The sequence below is a fragment of the Camelus bactrianus genome, chromosome 5 (genome assembly GCF_048773025.1).
Source record: "Camelus bactrianus isolate YW-2024 breed Bactrian camel chromosome 5, ASM4877302v1, whole genome shotgun sequence".
NCBI classification, from domain to species: domain Eukaryota; kingdom Metazoa; phylum Chordata; class Mammalia; order Artiodactyla; family Camelidae; genus Camelus; species Camelus bactrianus.
Window position 1 is genome coordinate 82,550,664 of NC_133543.1, and position 27,726 is coordinate 82,578,389.

At 32.4% G+C, this 27,726-nt stretch overlaps 1 protein-coding gene across 8 annotated transcripts in view; it reads right to left on the reverse strand.

Annotated features, from left to right (window-relative positions):
• SLC39A10 (solute carrier family 39 member 10) overlaps positions 1 to 27,726 on the reverse strand; it is a 95,889-nt gene that overhangs the window by 24,678 nt on the left and 43,485 nt on the right. For 2 of the 8 annotated variants that reach the window (XM_045511992.2, XM_074364250.1), the window contains exons 2-5: positions 16,395 to 16,492; positions 13,764 to 14,788; positions 11,690 to 11,897; positions 263 to 432 (exon numbers count right to left, since the gene is read on the reverse strand). In XM_045511992.2, the coding sequence (XP_045367948.1) occupies positions 263 to 432; positions 11,690 to 11,897; positions 13,764 to 14,777 (1,392 nt within the window). In that variant the 5' untranslated portion in view covers positions 14,778 to 14,788; positions 16,395 to 16,492. Of the gene's footprint in view, positions 1 to 262; positions 433 to 11,689; positions 11,898 to 13,763; positions 14,789 to 15,073; positions 15,237 to 16,394; positions 27,582 to 27,726 lie in introns of those variants that run through there. The other 6 variants (XM_045511990.2, XM_010948696.3, XM_074364248.1 and 3 more) reach the window with 5 other exon arrangements.

Consider the following 27,726-nt stretch of genomic DNA (forward strand, 5'->3'; position numbering starts at 1 on the left):
CATTGTGGTGGTTTGATATGTATACACTGTGACAGGTGAAGATTAAACTGATGCGACCAGGTTTTTTTGCTATTTTAAAGTCTAATGATTCAATGTACTTCAAAAACATTGCTTAATTCAAAACCGTGCAAATGGAAAAAGAAAAACTTCATCCTATAAGCAAAAAACAACAACAGAAATACTACATTAGTATGCTACAACTTGCTACTGAAGGACCCTTTTAGCTTAAATTTTTTTTTTTAAGATTCAAAAGGTTTCTTACATGAGGCAGTAGATGAAGAAGAGCATCTCCACTCATTGTTCCTACAGCTAGTGCAACAAGGAATGTGAGAAGGAATTTGAAGCATCCTTGGTTAATAATGGGAACCAAGATCACTCCTAGCAAGGAAAGCAGGCTAATGACAGTGATAGAAATGATACCACAAATCCATGCTGTAGAAAAGAAATAATCAACATTAGTATGACAATATACACCAAAAACACTCCAAAGAAGAATAAACATCAGACAAATGAGTCATGGAAGACTGATTATCTTACCCAAACTATGCTTTATAAGAAGCTTTGTATTTTGGCACTGCTGTATTTAAAAACAAAACAAATAACCATATAATCAACTTAAATACTTTAAAAAAGAATTAAGAAAGTCGGACGAAGTATACATAGTATCTTCAGTGGCCCACCTTATTAGAAACAGGGACTTAAAATGACTTAAGGCTATGATTCACTTATAATACAAATAAAATTTTACCAACGTCTAAAAGCAAAGCCACGGCAATGAAACTGTTTGGAGAATATAACTCTCCTGTGAGCATTAAGGAAGCCAAGCATCTAATGCCATAATCTATGTAAATCTTTCTAATACAAAGTTTAAGCAACTTAACGTATCAGCCCCAAATAGAAATATAGTCACATAAGATGCAAAAGAAGCCTTATAACTGGTAGTGTTATTGTACTTCATTTCTTATTTTTACAAAGGATAATTCAGTACTATTTTTCTTGGTATCATCTCTTTTCCACACCCAATTCCAAACTCCCTTTCCTCCAATTTGGCTTCCTGTACAATTTTGCTATTACTACTTCTTTTTTTAATTTCACACTATAAAATTTTAACCGGATCAGAACACAAAAGAAATGTTTTCACAATATGACTCATGAAAAAGAGGTAGAATTCTATCCACATTTCTTTATTAGGCTATTCATAAGCAGTTAAGATACTAGCAATAAATACCAGTGGTTCAGGGGGTGGGGCATTTTCACCTAAAACGAGAGATTACTTTCGGTTAATGGCCTAAAACAAAACAGAGATGTTTTAAGTTTAAAATTTGCTTATTTTAGTATTTAGCTATAGAAAATTTCACTGAAGAGTGATACTTTGTAAAGGTTTAATCTAAAATGCTATTTTTCTAATCAAATCTAACAGGACTATAAATCTGCTGAAAGATTTTATATCAAGTCTTGTTATAAGCACATAAGGGAAAATGCATTTCTTCATCAAGATTAACATAATTTCCAAAAACAAAGAAAAGGATAGATTAAAAATATATAATTTTAATTGATCTGCTAAATGCTAAACTGTATTAACAAAACTGTTTATACATTGGACATTTCAGTCACAGTATCCAATAACATTAATGCTATAGCTAATTCTTGTTAGTTAAATTAGGTCATAGAGCAACAGGTCATCTATTACTAATGGAAGCTCTGTGGTTTATCCTTTATCTAACAGATAATTACTATGATATAAACATTGGGAATCCAAAGGGTCAAACGAAGATAAAAACACACAGCCAGAGACTAAATACAGTGGCACCAATCCTTTTCAAGGATTTATGGGCAATAAAGGAACAGGAACTCAGTTTCCAAGGAAACAGGATCAGGGAAAGATTCATTTAAAGGTAACACCCTGGTTAGTGGACCCAAAAAATAAAAAGGAGATTCCCCTGGCTGGGACTACAGAACACAGTCAACTGAGATAAAAAACCCCGTTTTAGAAAGAAAAATACAACATCAACTAGGTTTAAAGTTTGACTTAATAATGATAACCAAGTTACTTTATTATTTGTCCCCCATATACAGACATGAACAAATCAGTAAGTGGGAGAGTCTGAGGGAAAGGTTAGAGAAAAGTGGTCCTAGCTATACATGAAGTCAAGGAGCCAAAAAAGTTACTGGCCAACTAAACCAAAAAAGGTTTGTCAAAACTACTACTGCAGTTCTCTAGCTCCAATCATACTAGTTGGGGTGGGGGGTGAGAAACAGAAGGTACTGAAGCTGGTAATGAAAACATTAAACTGAAGATAAAATGTCTTGTCTATTAATACATAATTCTTCCTTTCCAAATATATTTTTCCTTAGTTGGGCAATAACCTAATCTAGAAGCAATTTATCTCAAAACAATCAATCTAAAAGTAGCTTAAACCAAGAATTTAGAGAAAACTGCATTAAGCTTGGAAAAGCCAGTAACTCCAAGATACTCCGTAGCAGGAAAAATAAAAACTGTATATACTCACTAATGTAAATATATACGGATGAGGATTGACAAAACTACAGACAAGACCCCAAATATACTAGACAAAATAAGCAAATTTGATAACTTCATAATTATCAGATTCTTATTAATCAGCATTTCACCAAAAAGGCACTGGAATTATTCACCAGACTTACCCAGTAAAAGTATTTCTTATTTTATTCCTATGTTCCAATGTCCAACAAAATTCATATAACTAGATTAAGCTACTAAATTAAAATCCATATTTGCCAGAATCTAGTTAAATAAATCTTGTTAACTTGATTTTTTTTCCCCTAGGGTTACATTATACTCTACACCTAGGAATATAAATTCATTCATTTCTGGATCTGCCTATGAAGACATCTGCAATAAATATTAAATTCCTAAATCATAATATAGAGGAAATACCATTAATTTGATACAGTAGACATTTGAGATGATTAACAACTTATACAATATAGCTTAACAAGCCACTAAAATATTAGCATTACAAGCATATTTTAAGATTTGAGCTTATGAGATTATGAAATTTAAGACCCTATTAAACCAACATATGTATATTCTTAAAAGCATATTTATAAAAATCTAATCACTAAAGAGTTGAAAAATGTGATTCTATTCCCTAATCATAAAATGAATCTGAAATTCATTCTATACCTGAAAATGAACATTATTCTAGGCAAATATTTCCTTTCTAAAATTCTCATCATATTAATTCCTGCTAAGGGTGTCTTGAATGTGAAAAAAAAGTCCAAGAGTATAAAGCCAGAAATATTTTGCAATGTTCTGCAATGATTTACAGTCTCAAATGGCCTTTAGTCAATTACTCAAAAACCAAGTTACCAAATAACAAATCAATCAAAATTAAATTCAGTGAAAATCAATTTGCCAATATGCTAACAAGTAAGCTATTATAATTGAAGACAAATCATTGGCAAACTGACATACATTAAATTAGACAAGTGTTTACACATGTAGTTGAGGGAGGGTTTGTGAGAAAGGGTGTTATTGAGTTAATTTGTGCACTACTAGGTACCTGTCAAATATTATACACTCTCGGGTACAATATCTTTATGTATCGGCTCTGATAATTGTATCTTTCTTATCCACCTGAGAAAGTGAATCTATCTGTAAACTAAGAAAAGAAATGGCTGAAGGGGAGAAGCCCACTGTGTAATTAGAAAATCTCTGGCATTTGTTGTATTTGGCATCTGAAACTCAGAAAATATAAGAAAATATCATAATCCCACAAAGATGAAAGCCTTACATAAATCAATCTAGGGTCATAGTATTGCCCCACTTCAAGGGCACCATTCTCATTGTATCTCTGAATGAATGCCATTACTCACAGTATAACGTGAATGATACCATTTGGAGTTATTCAACGAAATGGTATTACATTGAGCTTGGATAATTCCTCTCCAAAAAGAGTTGATACACGCACACATATTTTTAAAAAATAATCGAGTGCTTCTGGTTTATTGGTTATGTAGTAAAGTGGCTATCAAGAAATTGGTTATTGAGCAACAACGAAAAACCAAGGATCAGAAAAAGACTTTGCTCTTAGATTAAAATTAAATAATCTGTATATGACTGTGAACTTAACTTCTTAAAAGAATTGTCCCATTTTTCCAACTAAAGAAAATATGTGTAATATGCTTGTTACTTCAAAAGATTTTTCAAATTGGTATTTTTTTAACTGAAGTATAGTCAGTTTATAATGTTGCATCAATTTCTGGTGTACAGCATACTGTTTCAGTTATACATATACATACATATATTCATTTTCATACTTTTTCATTATAGGTTACTATAAGATTGAATATAGTTCCCTGTAGTACACAGAAAAAAAACCTGTTGTTTATTTTATATACAGTAGTTAGTCTCTGCAAATCTCAAACTCCCAATTTATGCCTTCCCACTCCCTTCCCCCTCTGGTAACCATGTTTGTTTTCTATGTCTGTGAGTCTGTTTCTGTTTTGTAAATAAGCTCGTTTGTGCCTTTTTTTTTTTTTAAGATTCCTCATATGAGCGATATCATATGGTATTTTTCTTTCTCTTTCTGGCTAACTTCACTTAGAATGACAGTCTCCAGGCCTTTCCATGTTGCTGCAAATGGCATTATTTTATTCCTTTTTATGGCTGAGTAGTATTCCACTGTATAGCTATACCACACTTTTCTTTATCCAGGCATCTGTCGATGGACATTTAGGTTGTTTCCATGTCTTGGCTATTGTAAACAGTGCTGCTGTGGACATTGGGGTGAATGTATTTTTTGAATTAGAGTTCTCTCTGGATATATGCCCAGGAGTGGGATTGCTGGATCATATGGCAAGTCTATTTCTAGTCTTTTGAGGAATCTCCATACTGTTTTCCATAATGGCTGCATCAAAGTATATTTCTACCAACAGTGTTGGAGGGTTCCCTTTTCTCCACACCCTCTCCAGAATTTGTTGTTTGTAACCCTTTTAATGATTGCCATTCTGACTGGTGTGAGATTTGATCTGCTGCGGCTGACAAGGGCTTAATTTCCAGAATATATAAACAGTTCATACAACTAATAAAAAAAAAAAACCCAATCCAAAAATGGGCAGAAGATCTAAACAAACAATTCTCCAATGAAGACATACAAATGGCCAACAGGCACATGAAAAAATGCTCAATATCACTAATTATCAAATTGATTTTTAAAAATAATGAATTCCAGGACTAAAAAGGATTCTATAACTTCTAATAACATTTTTTATATATAAAACATAGACAGTACAATTGGGACTATTATAACATAGTTTAATTACTCCTCTGTGTATACACTGCCTTGATTGACAGAGTCGGAATTTTTTTTTAAATTTTTTTCAGAGGCCAACTGTTCTGCCCTTTTAAAAAAAACATTTCAAAAAAATTCCTTGCTCACTTGTAGCTATTCGAACAAGCAACATACTAGCTAACATCATATCATATAGCTAGAAAGGACATTAATAATCTACATTAGTATTTCTCAAACCGTGTTCATCTAATTCTGAGATAAGTAGCATTCCAAAGGGAAAGAGGGGAGAATTTAATAATTAAAGAGATTTGGTAATGCTGGGTTAAACAAGTTCCCTCAGAGCCTCTAACAGTTTAATAAGCAACATGAATCTCTGCAAGCGGAACACAATATAAAGCATTTTCCTAACTTACTTGATTATGGAATCTACTGGTATATCTCACTGAGCCAGTATCTTGAAGAACACAATAATGTAGACCAATGTCTTTCTACTTAACAGATCTGCATACTGAAGCAGAGATGTTAAATGCTAAATAATACTTCACATCTACTAGGATGGCTGTGGAAAAAAAAAAATGAAAAACACACGCTGGCAAAGATGTGGAGAAAATGGAATCCCCTTATGTTGCTGGTGGGAACACAAAATGGTGCAGCCACTGTAGAAAAGATTTGTAGTTCCCCCAAAAAGCTAAACAGAATCACCATATGACCCAGGAACTCCACTCATAGGTCTATATACGTCAAATAATTGAAAGCTAAGACTCAGATCCTTGTATGCCCATGTTCATTACAGCATTATTCACAATAGCCAAGTATCCATCAATGAATGAATGTATTAACAAAATGTAGTATAACTTGCAATGGAGAATATTCAACCACAAAAACGAATTAAGTTCTGATACATGCTACAACATAGATGAACCCTGAAAACATGCTGAGTGAAATAAATCAGACACAAAAAGACAAATGTATGATTTCACTTATAGGAATGATCTAGAAGAGTTAAATTCATAGAGACAAAAGGAATTTGGGGCTGGGGTAAGGAGAAAATGAGGAGCTGCTGCTTAATGGTTACACAGTTTCAATCTGGGGTGATAAAAAAAGTTTTAAAAGTAGTGTGATGGTTGCACAACATTGTGAATGTAATGCACACTGATTTGCACACTTCAATGGTTAAAATGGCAAACTTTATGTTATATAAATTTTATCATAATAAAAAAGTTACATAGCTAGCTAAAATGGCAAAGTCAAAACTAAACCCAAAGTCCTCTCTTAATCCGTTGTTTTCTCCAGTAAATCATAGTATTTTCAGGGAATTCTTGGCCAAGTGATTTATTTATCACTTATGTATTTACCTCATAGAGGTGGCTTCACATAAAAGAGGATCTATAAGAAAAATAAGTATAATTAAAAATGAAAGTAAGAATACTAACTTTATTAATTCAAATGGCAATCACTTTCAAATTTTGAGCTAATTAGGATAGAGGGAGAGGGACAAATGATTACTTCAAAACAAACTTGTAACTATATAAAATTATCAGAATATACATATACTTATTTCTATGCCATCAAAAATATATGTATGAGTAAGATTAATTAAAGTATTTATATCCTATCTAACATGAATTGTTACTTATTTTTGCCAGTGCCAAGAAATAAAAAGGTAAAGAACTAGATTTCCCATTTCAGATAAATCAGAAGTTTCTCGAATATTTTCTATAGATTACAAATATTCTACCACAATTGTTTCATTAGCAAAACAGTCCTATTATTCCCATAAGTATATGTTTTTATAGACATTTTCTTATGCTGATTTATTGTAAATTTTTAACAATAATTTTAGCTTCCTAGCACTAAAAATTTAAGTAATAGTCATTCTCTTAACAACTTACAAACATTCTTCAAGGAAAATTACAATCCTTTGACCTTTGAGAAGTAAAGTTGTTCTGAATTTGTTGAACTTGAAATACCTTCCTAAGCTATTTAAATACATACTTACTTTTAGAATTAGTAACATTTACATTTAAAGCTCACAGAAAATCTATCACAATTTCCTAGTGTAGAAAAAAGCAATTCAGGTAATAAAATTACTCTGATTTCTAACCAAATTATTGTGCTTTTTCAATCACAATTTGTTTAGTATAAAGCCCAAACCCAAAATAACAATAAACAACAAACAATAAAAGGCATCTCTTATAAAACTTATACCAAACACTATTCAAACTATTAAATACAACTAGCAAATGTTTTCTTTATCTGTACCCAAGATACCATATGCAATAAAAAAATGCTAAATGTCTGAAACAAGCTTCACTTATTCTGCAAATTAGGTTGCTTAAAACGTTAAAGGTCTTCAAGCTTAGTTATTCACCAACTCCCTTTCTCATTATCTAGAGAGAAAATGCATTCTTTTAAAAAGAAGCGCTCATCTGTGGAAGCTTTCTAATTAACTTGGTTCAAAGCATGTGCAAGATGGCAGTTTTCTACACTGTTTCAGCATTTTAATTGGCAGAAAATGCTTAGCGGCCTATTCACAACCCCCCTTGGTAATTAAACTAGGGTCAACTCTATAACTAAACGAGCCAATCTTGTGAAACAAACGATTTCTACCAAACACAGTATATAGCATATTTGGTTTACAGCAGTCTATGAACAGTTAATGAGGTAGTAGCTGTGTCACTATGGGAGATTTATACAGAACAAGTTAACCTTTCTTAATGGCGCAGCAGTCATTAAAAATAATTACTAGCAGGGCATTCTCTCTAACAATTATTAACATCTATCAGGACATAATTAATTCAAGCTTTACTTCTGACAATGCTAATAACCACCTGCAAACCACTAATCAATATTCACTATTAGTAATGCATTTGTTTTCAAAGCAAGTACAATTTCCTCTAAGGCTGTTTAGATTGAATAAACTGTAATTTTCAGTATTACTATAGTCAAGCATCCGTCAATAGCATTGTTAAAATATACAGATTATGTCAGTATCACAACATAAGACAACTGTCATAATCCACAGCTGATGTGAAAACAATGAATGAGTTTTTTCAAAGTCTTAAAAACAGAAAAGGCTTAGTTCTAACTCTAGATGCCACAATCTTGTCAGTCTCCATTTTTCCCTGTAAAGAACAAATACATTTTATTTTTAATTAAGTTAATAATCTTAGACCTAGCTGCCCCTTTTCTCCTACCACAGTGAGAATTTATAAGCACCTGAGAGAGACTGTAGCTCTCAAGGTGTTTACTCATCTAGAAAGATCAATGAGCATGAAGCCTGGAAAGGGAAGATATTTCATCTAACCAAAGTTCAGAATTCAAGTCTAGTGTCTGGACTCACTTTCTCCCTCTTTACAGATCTCACCAGACTGAAGCCAGCTTTTCTACCAGAAGATTACTCTTGGATTTTTTTTTTTTTTAATGCCTGATCTATACAATACTTCCTTATACCAAAATTTACCACTTTCCCGTCTATGACTACACTGTCTGTCAAAATACTACTAAATATAACTAAATAAAGCGTCCTTCTTATCTCCTTGTCGCTTACTTTCTAGCAAAGCACACTTAAGAACCTTTTTAGCAGGAAGCAGTAGAGCAAGCACAGGAGACAAGCACAGTGGCTACAACCACAGGCTGTAGATGGAGAATATGCTCTAGTTCCTATCAAAGCTCTGCTACCTGGCAGCTATGTGACCTTCAAGTTACTGACTTCTCAAAGCCTCCCTTCCTCAGTGAACAACAACAAAAAATAATAGTGCCTATCTCATGAGTTTAACAAATTAAATAGTTCTTGTAAAAGTGTTTAAAATAGCACATGGTAAAGTTCCAATAAATATAGGCTATCTTACTTTATCTATCCTGAAGTTATTTTCCAATTACAAAGAAATTAACCAAGAAAAGGTAGGGACCCAAGACAATCAGTTATAAACTGAGAGCATTTCCTTTTACATGTACTCTTTCAAGCTTTAAGGAATATTTCTATCTCAAATAAAACTTATATACTAGAATGTGATATTCTTAAACATGTCTACCTTATTACTACACTATGAATTTTTTTTAAATGCTTTTTCGATCTTTTATCTATTCTATCAGAATTCCATTTTCAGTCCATATTCATACACATCAATTTAGTCATTTTAATTAGTATGCAGTAGCACCACTACATCTTGGCCATTTCAACCAGAACTGTGTTAATCATGATTTTGCACACGATGAAGTTCATGAAATCCTCCTCATTCTAAGAACACTGTATTATCAAAGTACACTAGGCTGAATGGCTAGTGTTCTTCCTGGGTTATAACTCAAAGCTTACAAACTAGTATCAAACAATTTATTCATTTAATCAATATATGAGTGCTTACTTTTTGCCCAAAGTACCCTTTATCTTAGGCATTAAAGATGTTGAGATAAAAGACCCAGTCACTTCCTTTAAGCAACTTTAGTCCAACAAAAACAGATAACTAATCCAATTATTAAGATCCTCAAACTCTGTACCATGATGGAGATATCTGGAGGGTGTCAAGGTAGGGAACTTAATTAAGCCTAGTGTGGTAAGTTATCTCAGAGGGGCTAATGCTTGAGGAACCATAGTAGTCAGTCAAGTTGAAGAGTTGAGAATGTGAAAAAGCAGAGAGGAATGAGAGGAAAAAAGCATAATCTATTATCAAGAGTCTGTTACAATTAGAGCTAGGAGGGAAGAAATTAATGGTGGTGAATAAAGATGGAAAGGTAGGTAGGCAGGGATGGTATTCTGGAAAGCCTGATTGGGAAAACAAAAAACAAACCAAAAAGCCCATTCTGAACTTTGAAAAGTATAGCATAGTGTAGTATCCTAAAATATATGAGGAAAAATATAACTATCACAACACATCAAGTCCATGTTCTCATAGATATTACTGCTTACAATACTAAAAAAAAAAAAAAAAAAGTGTAAAAAAATACTAGAGATCTAATGAAAACAGTAAATAGTATAAACCTATATGGCAAAAAATCACAAAGGTGGTATCAGAATTAACTAAATTTGGAAGATAACAGCATAGTGACCGCCCGGAACATATACCAGGAAAACTTCAGGCTTGGTGGGTCTTATCATTTATTAGGCTGAGAATTGTGGGCAAGTTACTAAATTTTTCTATACCTCAGCTTCCTTATATATAAAGCAAAAATCATGTAATAGTTCCCTCATATAAGAACAGCTTATTAAAATTCAGTGGGGAAAAAGCAAATAAAACACTTAGCATATAGATAACAAAATTGTTAAACCTGAATCCTATCGCTATCACACACTAGCTCTGAGACCTTGGGAAAGTTATTAGAGTAATACTTGCCACCTCGTGGACTGTTACTAGGAGTAAATGAACTGAGTTTATAACAGTGCCTGCAATAATGTGTTTCTTAATAAATAAAAGAAAAATATATTAACTGTATGCTATCACTAAAAAAAAAAACCCTGTATCAGAGAACCTCATTTGCATTCTAGAAAGATAAATCTAGCTTAAATGCTAAGCATGACCTACAAAGGGAAGGGACCTAAAAGCAGAGAGGGTTCTGAATTTATTTCAACAATTCAGTAAAGAACCAAGGAGGACCAGAATTAGTTATGACAGTGTAGATAGAGTTGGAAGATATTTAAAACTCAACTGGACCTAATAACTGATTATACAAGGGAAAATAACAAACAAAAATTAAAAAACATAAGAGGAAAAAAGTCAAAGATTTTCAGATTTTATCAAAAAAATGCACTGGAATGGCATTTGAGATTAAGTAAGAGGTACAAATTTCATGTGGAGTGGGAATTGTGGAAATACTAGGTAGGAAGAACATGTTAACATCATCGTGGAGTTATCTCGCCAACTGGATACACTGAAAATAGCCTAGAGAGAAATTTTAAAATAGTTTTGGTTTCACCCATTTGGTTTTACTCTCTAGAAGTGCCCATGATCATGTTCATGTGCCAGCCTCCGGCATTTGAGACATTCCTAGCGTTTAACCACACTGGCTTCTCTTTTTACTTCCTTAAAAACTTGATAATCTTAGCTTTTCACTGGAGCCCCTCAACCCTGCTAAATGTTAAGTAATTATAACACCAAATAACTTTAATTAGGGGCCCCCTTATTAACATTTGTCCATAAAGAAGAATCCGTTTATCACAAATCTGTATTTCCTGTCTAATTTATTAGTTATCTATCTGTAGCAAAACATTCCTGTGATGCCAGAAGAGATTAGTAAATTGTATTGTACCTTCTGTCTTCCTTCAATCTTTTCTAAACACACATACCTAAATCTGATTAAAATATACTGAAAGTCACCAAAAGGAAAGCAATAATTTGGAATTATTTTCTAATTCAAATACATTGAAAAAAATAAGTGCAGAGACTCTACAGAAGAGAAAGAACTTAAATCTTTCTTACCTGATGCCCCTATATGTGCCTTATCTTCAGGAATCAGACTTCTATCCTTATTTAAATCTTCAACTAAGAGTCTGTCAAAATGCTCAATACAAAGTCTGCTGTCAATTTGATATAACAAAGCAGGGCAAAGGTATGTAAATAGATCACGTGAGATCGGAGAATTGGCACCATGACCATAGTATTTTAACAACTGAGTGACGTTCAAACACTGCAATGAAATTGATAAAACAAATTAAGTAGGAGTACTTTATGAAAATTATGCAGAAAAACAAATTACTGTATAGTAAAAAATATTTTAAATATTATTTGAAAATAACCTGTAATACACAAAGAATGCTTTCTGATAGGAACTTATGATAGGAATACATTCAACTTGATTACCCAAAATTTTTATGGATTTTAATCTTATGAAACATATAAAAGATAACGATTTTCTGCCATTGATAAGAATGACTTACACCTATAAGATTCTTCAGGGGTGAGGAAAAAAAATCACTTCCCTAGTCAAAATGCAATCATCAGTACTCAAGATTCTTATTTGTGAAAGTGTTAAATACACTTAAAAGTAATTTATTAACTTTATATTCAAATATACCAGATATGGACATTTCCACTACCTAAGAATCCCAAAAGAATGCTAAAAATCGGAAGATTAAAAAAAAGGCAGCTTAATCCACCAGTACTTTAAATGCAAAATACAACAAAACAAAGCAAAAAACAAGTAACAAAGAAATTTGGACCCATCATACAGTAAAAACAAATACCTAAAATTAAGGCAAAGGAGATGGCACTGCCTCTTTTTCATATATATGCACTCTGGTTGTTATTTCATCATGGTACAAAAACAAATCAAAACATACAAGTAAAAAAATGATTCTTCTCAGGCCTTAACATGAGATACTAACCTATCCAATGCATAGAACATACCCAGAAATCCCGAAAAAATTCGTAATATGCATCGGATCTATGAGGATACAACATAATAAGTCTGATGATCCAGATCCCACAGTAGAATACAAAGAGTAAACATTAATGATAATGTCCAGTTATTATCAACAAAAGACTCCAGGATACTATGCATAGTAATAAATTAATGTATTTCTTTAAAAGTACACTAAAAATTTTTAATTTGCTAAAAAGCAAATATCTAATGATTTATCCAGGAAAGAAACAAAAGATATTTACTTAGATGTAAAACATACTTTAATAAGAGACAAACAACAAAGTTCAAGGTCATTTTCCATACTAGATGGTGCTGCTTTTTATACATATGAATAAACAGGTTCAACAATCTTCTCTAAACCATAATAAGAGCTAAAAATAAGAATAAATAAGGGTGTTGATACAATTTTAATGAAACAAAGATAAATGTTTTTGGGTGCATAGTTTTTTAAAAAACCAAGAAGGAACTGATCAAATGTGGAAATATTCAAAAAAGCATGAACATTTAGAATAAAAACAGAACTTCCCATTACTATTGGAGTTTCCTATTATTTTACCTTTTTGCATTTACCATACATCTATCATAAGCATGAGACAAAACTAATATCACAAACAAGTAGGTCCAATGACAAAGTAACAGAGAAAACAAACCTACCACACATGTAAAACATCTGACATTGGAGCTAGATCAATGACAGAAACATTCCATAGCTAATTTAGTAAGTTAACAGTTATGAAAAAGAAACTGTCTAGTCACTTCCCAAGAAAACAGGTTGAAAAAAAAAAAGGCTTCAATTTTCATGTATCTAGAATCAAGCTAACAGTAAAAACACATAAACTAACTTGGGGAGTCAAAATAAGTCTTAAGCAAGATAGTAAAATAAGGAACGAAAATAAGGGACACATTTCCTAATTACCTTTAAACATTTAGATTTGAGAAACCTGAGAACAAATAATGCATGTGAAAATCCAGGTAAAAATCTTTAATCTAACTTTGATTCCTTTATGTATTTTGTAATTGGAAATAAGTTCAAATACAGCTGTTTATTCCACTGTTACTTCTCTTTTTACCTACAAATAAAAATGCTTCACGATCACCTGAGAATTACGGAGCAAACACCGTTATGCTTACCTCATGTTGCCGGTCATCTTCATTATGATCTTTGTGACTAGCAGCTGAATAAATTGCACTTTTTTTAACATGCGGTGCTTCTCGTTTTCTAGTATGTCGAAGTTCACCTTCATTATCAGGATCAAGATCTTGGTGTCCATGACCAGGATCATGACCATTATGTTCTGGAAGACGTACATGAGAATGACCTGGGTTATGTACACGATCAGGTTTGTGGACCCGATTATGCTCATACTGTTCACCCTGATCATGGTTAGGGGGAAAACCTGGTGTAATAACCTCAGAATTTTCATTACTTTTCTTCCCTTTTCTCTTCCTCTTTCCTTTCAGTTGCTTGCTTTCAGATTGCTCCTGTGTTTTATTGGTCTCTGTTGAAGGTTCATGGCTAGGCTCCCCACGCTCACTGTGAGTAATGGAATCATTAGGAAAATGGCGAGTAGTGTTATGATCGAGGTGATGATGCAAACAATGGTGATGACATAAGCGATGATTACGGTCATGCATATGTTTATCATTAGATTTGACAGATACTTCAATTGTCTCTTTCTCTGGATCACACTTATGGTTTCTTTTTGTTGATACACTGGTCACAGTTTGATTTTCTGAATTTAAATGATTATGGGAATGCTGGTGGTTATGTGAGTGAAAATGCTTTCCCTCTTGAACTGCCAAAATATCTAAGTGAGAAACATGATCATGGCCAAGATCCTCATGATTAATCTCAACTACTTTTATCTCTCCAAGGCCCAAGTTTGTTAAAAGTTTCTCCAGACCAAAAAAGGATAATCTTCCATTTTCACCATAACGGTCAAAAAGTTTTTCAATATAATACTTTTTTTGATTTTCAGCATCCAGCACTGAAAATTTGCTTGACTCCGATTCTGTCATTCCACGATGGTGTCTGTGATGCTCTTCAGAACCATGGTCATGTTCTCCATGGCAATGGTTGCAATGATGGAAAATAAATGTCAGCAAACAAATGAGGCAAAATTTTGTGTGCATATGTACCTTCATCTCTATTTTTCCTAAAGGGAAAGAGAGACAAGCATTAGTTTATACTTATGCAAATTCAAAATAAACATAAACTTTCCCACAGTTGACAATCCACTAGGCAAATGTTTTACCCATTTCTTTCATAGCTACGAATTGTTTTCTCCTTCTCCAGTTCCCTATAAAAAGGCCCTTTTTATCAGAATAATGTATATCCTTTCACATTAATACAAATCTGCTTAAAACTCACCTACAAGCCTACTCTGACTCTCTTTAAACACAACACTTAAGAGTCTATATAGGGAATGTTGGCTTCCTACCTATCTGATCCATTACGAAAGTTTGCTGATCTCTGTTCTTTAGGTCCTGGTCAATTAGTCAATGAGATGAAATACAATGATAAAATGTGTAAGAATCAGAAAGAAATGAAACTGTCATTATTCACAAATGGCAGCCTTGGGTATGTAGAAAATCCAAAAGAATCTATAAGAATGAGTAAGTTAATTTAGTACACTTGTATATAAGGACAATAACCTGAAATCAATTCTATTTCTCTACACTGGCAATAATTAGAAAATGAAATTAGGAAAAAACCCACTATCCTTTATAGTAGCAAATAGATATAAATCTAACAAAAGATGTGCATGACCATTTCATAAAAATAAAGGATCATGTATTATTGAGAAATGAAGGACCTAAATAAATAGGTTCTCATGTTCATGAGTGAATGAGATATAGATCCAATATAATTCAAACCAAAATCCCAGAAGTAATTTTATGAAAATTGATGGAGTATTTTTAATCTTTATGTGGAAAGAGAAAGGGCCAAGAATGGTGAAGACACTCTTAAAGAACACAATAGGAGCACTTACTCTACCAGTTACTAAAGACAGTGTTGGGGGGAGGGTATAGCTTAAGTGGTAAAGTGCATGCTTAGCATGCGTGAGGTCCTGGGTTCAATCCCCAGTACCTCCTCTAAAAATAAATACATAAATAAAGACAGTGTGATATTTGGTGTAAGAACAAACAAAGTAATCCAAAAATAGAAAAGATTTTTCTTTTCCTTGGTGCTTGGTCAATCAGATTTCCATATAGAAGAAAAATAAATTAATTAAATTTGACCCCCTACCTCACATCATGTGTAAATATTAATTATAGATGGATTATAAACCTAAATCTAAAACAATAAATGTGAAAGTAATGAAGGGTCCAAAACTGTGCTGCCCAACATGGTAGCCTCCAGTCACATGCAGCTACTTAAATTTAAACTAACAATTAAAAATTCAGCTTCTTAATCACCCTATCTACATTTTAAATACTCAATAGCCACATGTAGCTCATAGCTACCATACTGAACAATGAAGATAAAGAATATATCCATCATTACAGAAAGTTCTACTGGACAACATGCTTTTAGAATATGGAAATACTATGTGAGTCAATTATGTAATTTTAAAGTTTTCTAGAATAAACAGGTGAAAGTCACTTTCACCCTATATTTTATTTAATCCATTATATCCAAAATATTACCATTTCAACATGTAAATATTATCATTTATTCATAACAAAAGTTACTAATAAAAATTTTACATTCTTTTTTAATACCATGTCTATGAAATCTGGCATGTATATTACACTTACAGAACATCTTTTACTTCAGACTAGCCACATGCGGCTACTGGCTACTATACTGGAAAGTGCAGATCTAGATGATTTATTTGGTAGATTAGCTTCAAGACCTTCGAGATATGACATAAAAAGCATTATAAATGAAAGACTGATAAAGTATACTACATTAAAATAAATCAATTTCTATTCATAAAGAGATATTATTAAGAGACTAAAAAGGCAACCACAGATTTGGAGACAATTACTGCAATGTTACCAATCAAGAATATATAAGGAATTTCTATAAATCATTATGAAAACTATGAGACAACTCCATGGAAAAATGGGTAGGAAATTTGAACAGGTGCTTCATAACAATAGCCAAATTACTAAGAAGCAAGGTTCTCAATCTCAATAGTAATCAGAGAATTATAAATTAAAATCACTAGTAGACATTATTATATACCCACTAAAATGAATAACATATAAAAGATGTAGGCAAGAATACTGATTCAACTGGAACTTGCATACACTCCTGGTGGGATTACAGACTGAACTGGTATCTTTTGGAAAACTGCTTGGCAGGATATGCCAGAAATTGACCACAAGCATATCCACTCACATAGCAATTCTACCCCTGGATATATGCTCAGCAAAAATACATGTACAGAACACCAAAAGGCTAAAAATGAAAGTTCACATAATCATTATTCATCATAGCTCAAAAAAGGAAAAAGCCCAAATGTCCATTAATAGTAAACTGGATAAATAAAACTGAACAATTTTACAATGGACTACTACATAGGAATGAAAATGAAATTACAGCTTCACATGTTAACACATATGAATCTCACAAATATCAGACTGAGCAAAAGATAACACTAAGGAAATCATAGGGCAAAATTCTACTTATATAAAGTTAAAAATGGGCAAAACTAAACCAAGACAATGATTACTTTTGAAAGGAAGATAGGGGCAATAACTAGAATTGGAAATTGTGGTTATGTTCTTTCTTTACTTGAGTAATGGTTACACAAACATGTTTACTTTGTGATAATTTATTGCACTTACTATACTCTGTGTAGTTTCCTGTACACATGTTGCATTTCAATGTAAAGTTTTTAAAAATCAATTTTCCTTCAGTGAAAACCAATTATAAAATGTAATTACAAACAAAAATTATTAGGCTCCTAGAAATAAGCAGAACAAGACCATTAAAAGGAGAAATTTATAAGACATTATTGAAGGATAGTCAAAAAGAATTATAAAAACTGGAGAGATACCACCTATATGAATGGATCAAATGGCGTAAGACATATAAAGTCTTCCCGAGTGTACATACAAATTTAATTCAAAGTAAATCAAAATCCTGGTAGTTGTTTGTTTTCGGTGAGACTGCACAAGCTCATCCAAAAATTCATATGGAAGAGCAAAAACCCAAGGACAACCAAGACAATTCAAAAATTAGTAAGGTAATAAAAACTTTTTATAAAGTTACACTAATAACAGAACTGGTACAGAGCCAGAAAGACAGACCAAAGGAGCAGAACAGAATTTAGAAAAAGAACCAATAACGTTGATTGTGAAAAAATGGTTCCTTCTCACGTCCTATACAAAAGTCAATTCCAAGAGGGTTAAAAATCCTGATGTGGAAAACAAAATTCTTAACAGCTTTTAGAATAAAATATAGGAGACTATCATGACTTTAGGGTAGGGAAAGATTTTTTAGAAAAGACACAAAAAGCACAAATCTTAAAAGAAAATTTTGATTAAATTTAATTAAACTAAATTCTTTAAATATTACTCTACAATAAAGAATACAATAAACAAAGGTTATGACAAGTTATAGACTAAAAGATATTTGCAATATGTATGTATAAACAAAGATCAATATCCAGAATATGTAAGACATATATATATACATACATATATATCAATATGGGAAAAAACTCCAGTATGGCAGACAACTATGTAAAGGATATAAACAGGACAGATGGCTGAGCAGAGACATGATTACTAATAATCTAGATAATGCACCAAGACATTAAGAGGCAAAAATTAATATACAAAAATACCAGGTGTTAAGCAAAGATCTAATGTAAAGAAACAGAAACTAGGGTACACTGCAGTGGAAGCATATATTTGGGGAACTATTTGGGGAAGCAATTTAACATTTACTAAAGCTGAATATGACACTCTATAGCCCTCAAATTTCACTTGTATCTATCTACCCTAGAGAAACAGGAGACAAATTCAAGAATCTTTATTACAGTATTGTTGGTTTGTTTTTGTTTTTTTTATGTTATCTATAACAGGATGCTTTGGTTGCAAATAACAGAATATTCAACTAAAAGTGGTTAAAACAAAGAAGAAAATTCCACATTAAAAGAGTTGGGAAAAATGGTGATTCCAGGACAATTACACAGTCAAATACTCAAATGCTCTCATCCTCAGATCTGTCTCTACAGAGTCTCAAGAAACAGCTATTGCTACAATCATCCCATCCTTGCAAAACCATATCCAAAGCTGGGAGGTTTATCTTCATGTCTTTTTTTCCAGGGGAAAAAAAAGTCTTTCCTGAAAGTCTCTCCCAGATTTTGCTTTACATATCTTTGATCAGGACTGTACTACACACCACCCCCTAAACTGGTAAAGGAAGAAACTACTATGATCGGCTTAGACAAATCAACATTCACTCCTTTGGGACTGGAAAGAAGGCATCTCTCCTATGTATATAGGAGGGCATACTCAAAGTAAGGAAAAAAGAGGTAAATGAGGAATGGCAGTTGACTATATAACCACAAGCGGCTTCCACAAACATAAATGCCCATCAGTAGAAGGATAAATTTTAAAAATGGCATATTTATGTAATTAAAGATTACACTAAAGTTATAAATGTGTGACTCTGAAAGAATACATTACAGGCACAAATCTCAGAAACATAATTTAAAAAGTAAATTACAAAAAGACACATATTTCATATCATTTATACACAATTAAAATATGCAAAATACTTTACTTTGGGGTATATATACATGTAGCAAGAGCTTACATGGAAATGATTACAATCTGCAGAGTGGTCATCTTTTGAGGAAGAGAAGAAAGGAAGTCAGATGGTAGAGAGGATATACACATTTAGCTGCATCTGCAGTATTTTATTTCTTAAAAAGTGAAGGGAATCTGAAGCAATGTGACAAAGCATTTAATATTTGTTAAAGCAACATAATGGGATTCAGGTGTTTGTTATACAGATCTTCCTCAACTTACCATGTCTCAATGAAACCTAAGTTGAAAAATATCGTAAGTTAAAAGTGCATTTAATATACATAATCTATCAAACAAGGTTTAGCCCAGCATACCTTAAACAGAGTACTTACATTAATTAGCCTACAGCTGGGCAAAATCATCTAACACAAACCCTGTTTTATAATCATAAGTTAAATATTTCATGTAATTTATTGGACACTGCTGAAAACAGAAGGCTGTATGCATACAAAACGGTTGTAAGTGTATCACGTGTTGGCTGTTTACCCTCGTGATCGTGGGCTGACTGGGAGCTGCAGCTCACTGCCACTGCCCAGTATCACAAGACAGTATTGTACTGCATTATCACGAGCTTGGAAAAAGATCAAAATTTAAAACACTGTTTTTTTCTACTCAATGCATATTGCTTTTGCACCACCATAAAGTCAAAATAATCATGTCAGAGACTGTCAGTATTCTGTTTACTTCTTTTAAGTTTGATAGCTAACTACCATCAGTGATTAATCAACATGTATTGTAGGAGTAGCTATCATGGTTACCTGGGAACTTGTTAGAAATGTGAATTCTTGCACCCCACCCAGACCTACTAAATCAGGAACTCGAGTTGGGGTTTAACAGTGTTTCATCCAGTTTTCCTGGTGAGTCTGATGCTAGCTAAAGTTTGAGAACCACTACCTATACAAATAAATTTTAAAAACACACCAACTTATTTAAAATGATAATTAAATCAAATATTAAGACTACCTGAATACATTAGGTTGAATTACCACGTGGCTTCTGTGGGTTATGAATTTTAGAAAATAAGCAGTCTATAAAATATATATAATCCCAAAGCTACACTAACTTTGAGATTTTTTTTTCTAATCCAAACACTTCAGTTTCTAATACAGTCTCATGGATAAAGTCACCATTTAAAATATATCAATTTTACCTAAATACTAATGAAGATGAAAAGGCATGGATAACTAAGATGTTAAGCAGAAAGAGACAAGGTTACACTCCCTGTAATTACCTTAGTTTTCCACTAGAAGGTACTAGTGAAAGGTGATATTCTGAATGAATGTTGCTCTGTTCATTTGATATGTAAATGTCTGGCAGTTTCTTCAGTGTACATTATCTCACTGTCAAATGAATAGGTACAAGCAGTGGAAATAAAACATACATATACATTGATCAGGCAACATCAAATGAATAACTCCATGAAACACAAAAACTATGGGTGGTCTATGTAAGCTTTAAATTGCCACTGTGTGTCACTATAATTCAATAAAAAAAGTTTAAAAAATTGCCATTTGTCTCTATTTTTAAAATGTGTAGTTCTCAATTTGTTTACTGAAAAGATTCTAATATCTTGAGTCCCCTAATCATTTACATTTAAGAGAGTACCATAGGAATGCAAATATGAGTGACATCATAGGGGTAATATTAAACCTGTGCTAAGTATTTTTTTAAAGTAAATCATTCATAAACTTTGCAACCTTTGTTCAGAACAACTATAGCAGATGTGTACCTAAGAATCACTTGGATGAAGTATGCATTTGTCAGCATATACTAAGCAGCTATTGCAAAGAGACCTCAAAGGGCAGTCGCCTAAGAAACAAGCAAGTTTCCTTCTTAAAAACAGTCCAAGTTTGACTGCTCCAGGTCTGTGAGCAGCTCTGCTCCAATAATTGAGAGAGACATTGGCCTTACTTGGATGCTATTCTAGCCAGCGGTAAAACACAAACAATGGAAGTTCAGGTTCAGAAATTTCTTAAGCAGTAAATGAAGTAGATACTGCTTGCATCACTTCTCACATTTCATTGGCAATAACTTAGTCACATAGGTTCAGTCAATCAAATAAATAAGGAGACTGGGAAATAGTCTCACCTACCATTTACAGTTTTCCAAGTATTATAGGGAAGTTAAGGATCCTTTTCTATCCACAGCACAAAGACCATCTTTGGGGTGGAGAGAGGAATGGGGGAAATGTTGCCCAAATCCATTTACTACTCAACCTCAGATATTGGCCTCTACAGGACTGTTTTGCCATAGCCAAAATCTTCTGTTGTCCCTTATGTTTTGCAGTTTTCTAAGCTTTGTGCATTGAGAATGTTAGTTTTATAACTGGTTTTTTTCTCAATTCAGCAAATACACATTGAGTTATCTACCAAAGACTTCTGGGTATATAGACATCTATGCATGATTCTACTGCACAAAACAATGAATTCTGGAAAATAGCTAGTAGTTGCCACCACACATTTAATTTCATCTTTTGTTACTGATTTTCAATATATCATCGTAGTTAAAAGTTTATTCTATCATTGTATAATTTCTACATTAAGTACATAATTCACAATTAAGTACTTTAATCGTTGTGCTAGTTAATTACATTACTTCTGATGCAAATAGATGGCTCTGCATGCAAAGAAAAAAATGAGATTCACTAATATTTTCCTGTAAAATTCACTAATATTTTAACATTAACATCAGAACTAAACACTTATTGAGGACAGTGGTTAGCCTTTGTTGTGAGAAATGACCAGGAGGAACCATGCAGGAAATTCTGGGTTGCAGTTGGTGTTCTATCTCTTCCCCTGGGTGCTGGTTACATGGGTGTGTTCACTTCATAAAAATCTGCTGAAGTATACACTTAACATTTGGGTACTTTTCTAGAAGTGTGCTACATTTCAGACAAAAGTTAATTTTTAATCCCCAAAGAATATGTATTTCAACTTTCAATTAGTAAAATTAGTAATAGGCAGTTTCTACAAACAGACCCTGAATCATACCCAAAGATGAATTTCATTTAACTTTTTAAAATAGTTTAAGATTCACAAAAAGTTGTGAAAATAGTTCAGAGTTTCCACGTACTCTTTACTCAATTTTCCCCAAGGACAACATTTTACATAACAAAACCAGGAAACTGACATTGATATAATACTATTAACTGAACTACAGACCTTATTCTAATTTAAACGGTTGTTGCATGCAGTCCTAAAAATTCTGCAATAGAAAATCCATTTCTTAAACAGAAAAAAAAAAGTATCATTAGTAACCAAAGGATCTTGCTTAACAAAATATAGGATTATACTGAAGAAAGGTTAACTAGAACCTTAAAAGTAAGTAATCAGGGATGATAACCTCCATAAGTTCTATAAAGGCTTACAACATTTTTAATTACAGGCTTTCTGTTGTAGTTCTTCCATATAAAATGCTACATAATAAATTTTTCAATTTTTAAATAAATAAAATTGAGCAGCTACATCAAGAACAAACTGAAAATACACTAAATGCTAACATTACAAATCCATCTACAGATATTTTGTCTCAAGAAAAATAATTATCTTTATTTTATATAGATGAACGTAACAGGGCCTTAGAAAGTTTAAGATGAAAAAAATCGTTAAGTATAATTAGCTAAACATTCTTATTTTATACACAGGAATCTAAGACCCAGTGAAGGTATACAATTAGATTAAAGTGATTTCAAGTTTGTGGCAGTCCCCTGACCTGAAAGTCAAAGGTCCTTTCTGCTACACCAGCATATCTATATATAATTTAAAATCAGAACACTGTGAGATAATTACTCATGCAACCCATCTAAAATATACTACCAAAACATTTTAAAGGGAAATCATCTTTAATACAGTCAGTATAAAAAAAGTCAACAAGAACATCACTAGCTTACTTAACAAAATGATTGATGTAAGAAAAATTACTAATGAACACTAAAATAATTCTGTTTCCAGCACTTGGTTCCTTTTACTGGAGAGACCAACTAAGTAGATATCCTGTGTGTAATCTACTCAACTCATCTGACTGAAAAACAGACTTTTACTCAAGGGAGTATTTTTTAAAGGAAAATGTAGACCAAATGAAAGAACCAGAAGTTAGTATCTGTCTCAGGCTCTGTCTCTCACACACATACCCACACAAAATACATATATATGTAAACTAATAATCAGAAAAAAATACTGTAAATTGCTAGGCAAGGTTTTAAAACTAGCCATTTCAGTGTTCCAGATTGGTATTCTGAAGGTCAATAAAGTAGAAACCAGAAGAAAAATTACTAAAACCCTCAACCTAGATTATATAAATATATCATGCATTAAGTAAACTTAATGTGAAAATTCATTTAATAAATAAATGTACACAGTATCTTAATTTCATAAAGGACTTCATTTTTTTCAAAGATTTCATTGTAGTTTCTTTAAATAATGGTAGAAATTAGTTTTATTTATATCCTGAATCGCATAAATACAAATGGTATTTTTATCACTGAATGACTTCATCAATCTTTTTCCATATTGACAGGAATGTAGGTAGTCAGATACCAATTTAGTTTCCTTCTGTGATTCAGTAGTAGTACACACAAACTGGGTGAGAAGCAATGAGACTGCATACTTAAGAAATACTACCTAGGAGCCAAAGATCTCAGTTAGAGATCTGGTTCTGCCACTTCCTGGCTCTAAGATACTGGGCAAGTCACTTATGACCATTTATAAAGTGGGGATATTAATCCCTGGTCTATTTCACAGTAATTATGAGAACCACGTAAGATTACATAGATCCTTTTTTTAAGTGGTAAAAGGTTTAAATGTTTTTCCACTTTATTTGTAATGTTTAAATGCTATTTAAGTACAAGTTATTAATAGTAATATAACTTGGATCCATTTTACATCCCATTTCTGATATATCTACCCAATGTAACATCTTGTACATAGAACATAACCAACAGTTGGAAACCTCTCATTACTCCCAGCACTGTCACTGTTTCCCCTGTGTTGCAGGGGAAATAGCTCCTACACATATCCAGCAATTGAACTAATCTATATGAAATGTATACTTTGTAAATTATATTAACCTAAGCTATTACCACTATTTCTATTATGTATTAGATATTATGGATCTTTCACTTAACTTCTGAAAATAGAACCAGGGGAGGGAAAAGTCCCTTCGTTTTGATTTCTTCCAAAAAATGCTATCAAAAATATTCCAAGAGCACATGCAGCTAAGTTAGTACAACCAAGACCTACTCTCGATTACAGGAGGCACCCAATTCACTAGTATTTGAGAAAAAGTTGGAAAGAATTGTGTCATACCACACAACACTGTAAAATGATTATAAATCAATAAAAAATGTTAAAAAAAATAAATAAAATAAAAGGAAAAAGTCAAGGAAAAAAAAAAGAATTGTGTCATACCAATTCCACTGGCATTATAAAATGTTCAAAGCATAAAGTTATTTCAGTAATGAGGTCTCATCAAGAAACGCAAAATCCTTACAGCTTTAAGTTCTGCTTTTTCATTTCCCTACTTTCCCAGCTACCTAATCTACTAATGCCACAGTCTCAGTTTGGAATGTCAATGTAGCTATTCCTCCAAAATAAGCACAATCTCTAATAATTACCCAGACTCATTCATATAAAAATAGTGGATGCATGCTAATTGAGCTTGGGCAAAATTCAGTGCTCCTCTTGTTTCACTAGCTTTTTCTTTTTAAGAGAAAGAATATAAACACCTGAGCCTTGAATTAATATACAAAATTAAGCAACCACACGTATCTATTGCACTCAAAACATTCATGTACAAAAGCTGTATTTTCTCATTAAATGTCAAAACAACTAACTATCTGAAGTCTCCACTTTTCGAGCTTTCACTACAGGGAGCCTAGAGCAATATCGTAGAAAGCCACTTATGATGTTCCTGTGTCTGTTTTGCTGTTTGTGAATACAAAGAACATCTGAGATTAGTGTATGTATGGGCCAGGGTAATTTCATCAGTCATAAAATATTGTGATGTCTTTTAAGCCACTAAAATGTTACAATTTTAGTTACCCTTTCAGTAAACAGGCTTCAACCTCTTTCCACTACAAATGCATGTAAGAACCTACACAACGTGTATCACAAAAAGGACTTAAAGAGTGCTAACCTTAGGATGTGAAATAGACACACTCCTTCTCCCTTCAACCTGCACAGTTATGTTCTCTTTTGACTTGTCACCACTGGCAGTTGCCTTCATTCTAAGAATAGTTACTGCCTTCAAATCTTTATCACTCCATGTATCTTCACTCTTCCCTTTATTTTCCTTTTTCAGCATCTTGCCACTGTTATATATGTCCCTGATTTTGTACCAGCTTGCCCTTCATAAGCACTGCCAGTAAAATGATCTTTCCTTTCCACAGGTCAGGAAGAAAAAGAGAAATCACAGAATGTCCAGAGCAATCTTTTTTAACATTAACATTTTTTGAAGCTGCTGACAACACAGGCTACTTCTTCACCAGGGAAGCTTTCCGTCTGATTAATTTCAGCTATCCTTATAGTTACTTTAAGCCATCAAAGTCCTCCTAATTGTTGAACAAAGTGAATTGATTCAGTTCTGCCATACAGCAGCATCTTACAAAAGTATAAGTCAAATGTTAAAGCTACTTAATTTTTACTAACAAACAACCAATTTCACTATCAATTATCAATCTATCTTATCATCAAGTTCAACACTGTCCAACATAAAGAAAAGTATATAAATTCTTATTTAAACAGAGTCTTCTTGGGACATATTCTCTTACAGAATCACATTCAGCTATACAGACGGGTAGATTTTGTGATATATAGGCACATAAAAAAAGAAAAAAAAATTAAGAAAATTATTAATAGTAGGAAAAAAGTTGCACAGGAAAGGAAAAAGTTAACAGTTTATTACAATGGCCCAGTACTAAGTAACACAGTCATAAAAATATAACACTATGTATTGTTCTAAACCAAAATTACAATATAACTGTACTGAAAAACTGGGGTATAGGAAACTAGAAGGTACATGGTAAGGTGGGAAGAGTGCTAAATCCTCATCTTTCATTAAACATATAACAATTAAAACTGAAAATCAACAAGAACAGGTTGGACACAAGGCAGTAAACAGCAAAATAACCAACCAAAGGAACTAAAGGAGCTCCTTATCTCTCTAGGCAGAGTATGAAAGGAAGACAGGGGACTGATTTTCCTTTCCCTAAAATCTTCATAGAACTATTTAATTCTTTAAACGATATTCATGTATAACTTTCAAAGAAACTAAAAATTAAAGTCAGAAATTATAAACCTTAACATTTCTGTTAAACAAAATCACATTATGTCACATGTGGAAGAAGATGAATTAGTTTCAGGATTTTCACAAGCATTTGTAAAGTTTTAATAACAGTATGTAATCATTTTAATTTCAATTTGTGCTATTATTTTTGGTTACTTGTTTGGGTAAGTCCACGATGTGGGGAAAGACTACAAAAATTTGAACACATTTCTGGTCTTGTTAACATACTTCAAAATTGTTTTCTAGAGAAATTAAATTTGGTTATACTGCCACCAGCAGTATAATCACAGCATTCTCCTTGGTAGTGGTGTATCACTGATTTTGGAACAAGTGAAATTACCTTATCCTTGCTGATGCTTTTAAAATTATTCCTCGTGTCTCAATATTTGTATAAACCTATAAGCTTTCATATAACATGGCTTGATCATATTTTCTGCAAACACCTTCAGTTTTGTCCAGTGCCTTTTTACTTTGATTACAATGTTCTCCCTTTCATGTAGAGGTGCTTTCATGTACATGCATTGAAACCTACAAATTTTTTTGCAATTTCTTCTGTGATTTCTAAATTTAAGAAGTTTCTTCTCCCTATATTTCATATATATTTTCTTCTTAAAAAAAGGTATAATTAAAACTAACATGACCCCTAACATTCATTTTTTTTAGGGAAAATAAAACATCCACTGAACTAACAATATTCTTGCATATTTACCTGTTAACTAAGAAAGTTAACATTTTAGCCTCAATAAAATTTGCAATTTTTAAGCAGAAATATTCATAAGAAAAGCTTTAACATTTGTTTTTTAAATTATAAATTATATTGTATGTTATATAATATTGTATTTAGTTAAACAATTTATCTTAAAATCTCTTTCAGTGATTTGATTTTAGCTACCTTTCCAATTTCCCTCAGTTTTTAAAAATTGGTATAATTTTTTTGAAAATAAACTTTTTATTTATACTGGTTATATACATCAAATTATTTTTATTTGAAAAAATTAGAGTATGCTAATTTAAAACAAAAATCTTAAAAAATATGTTC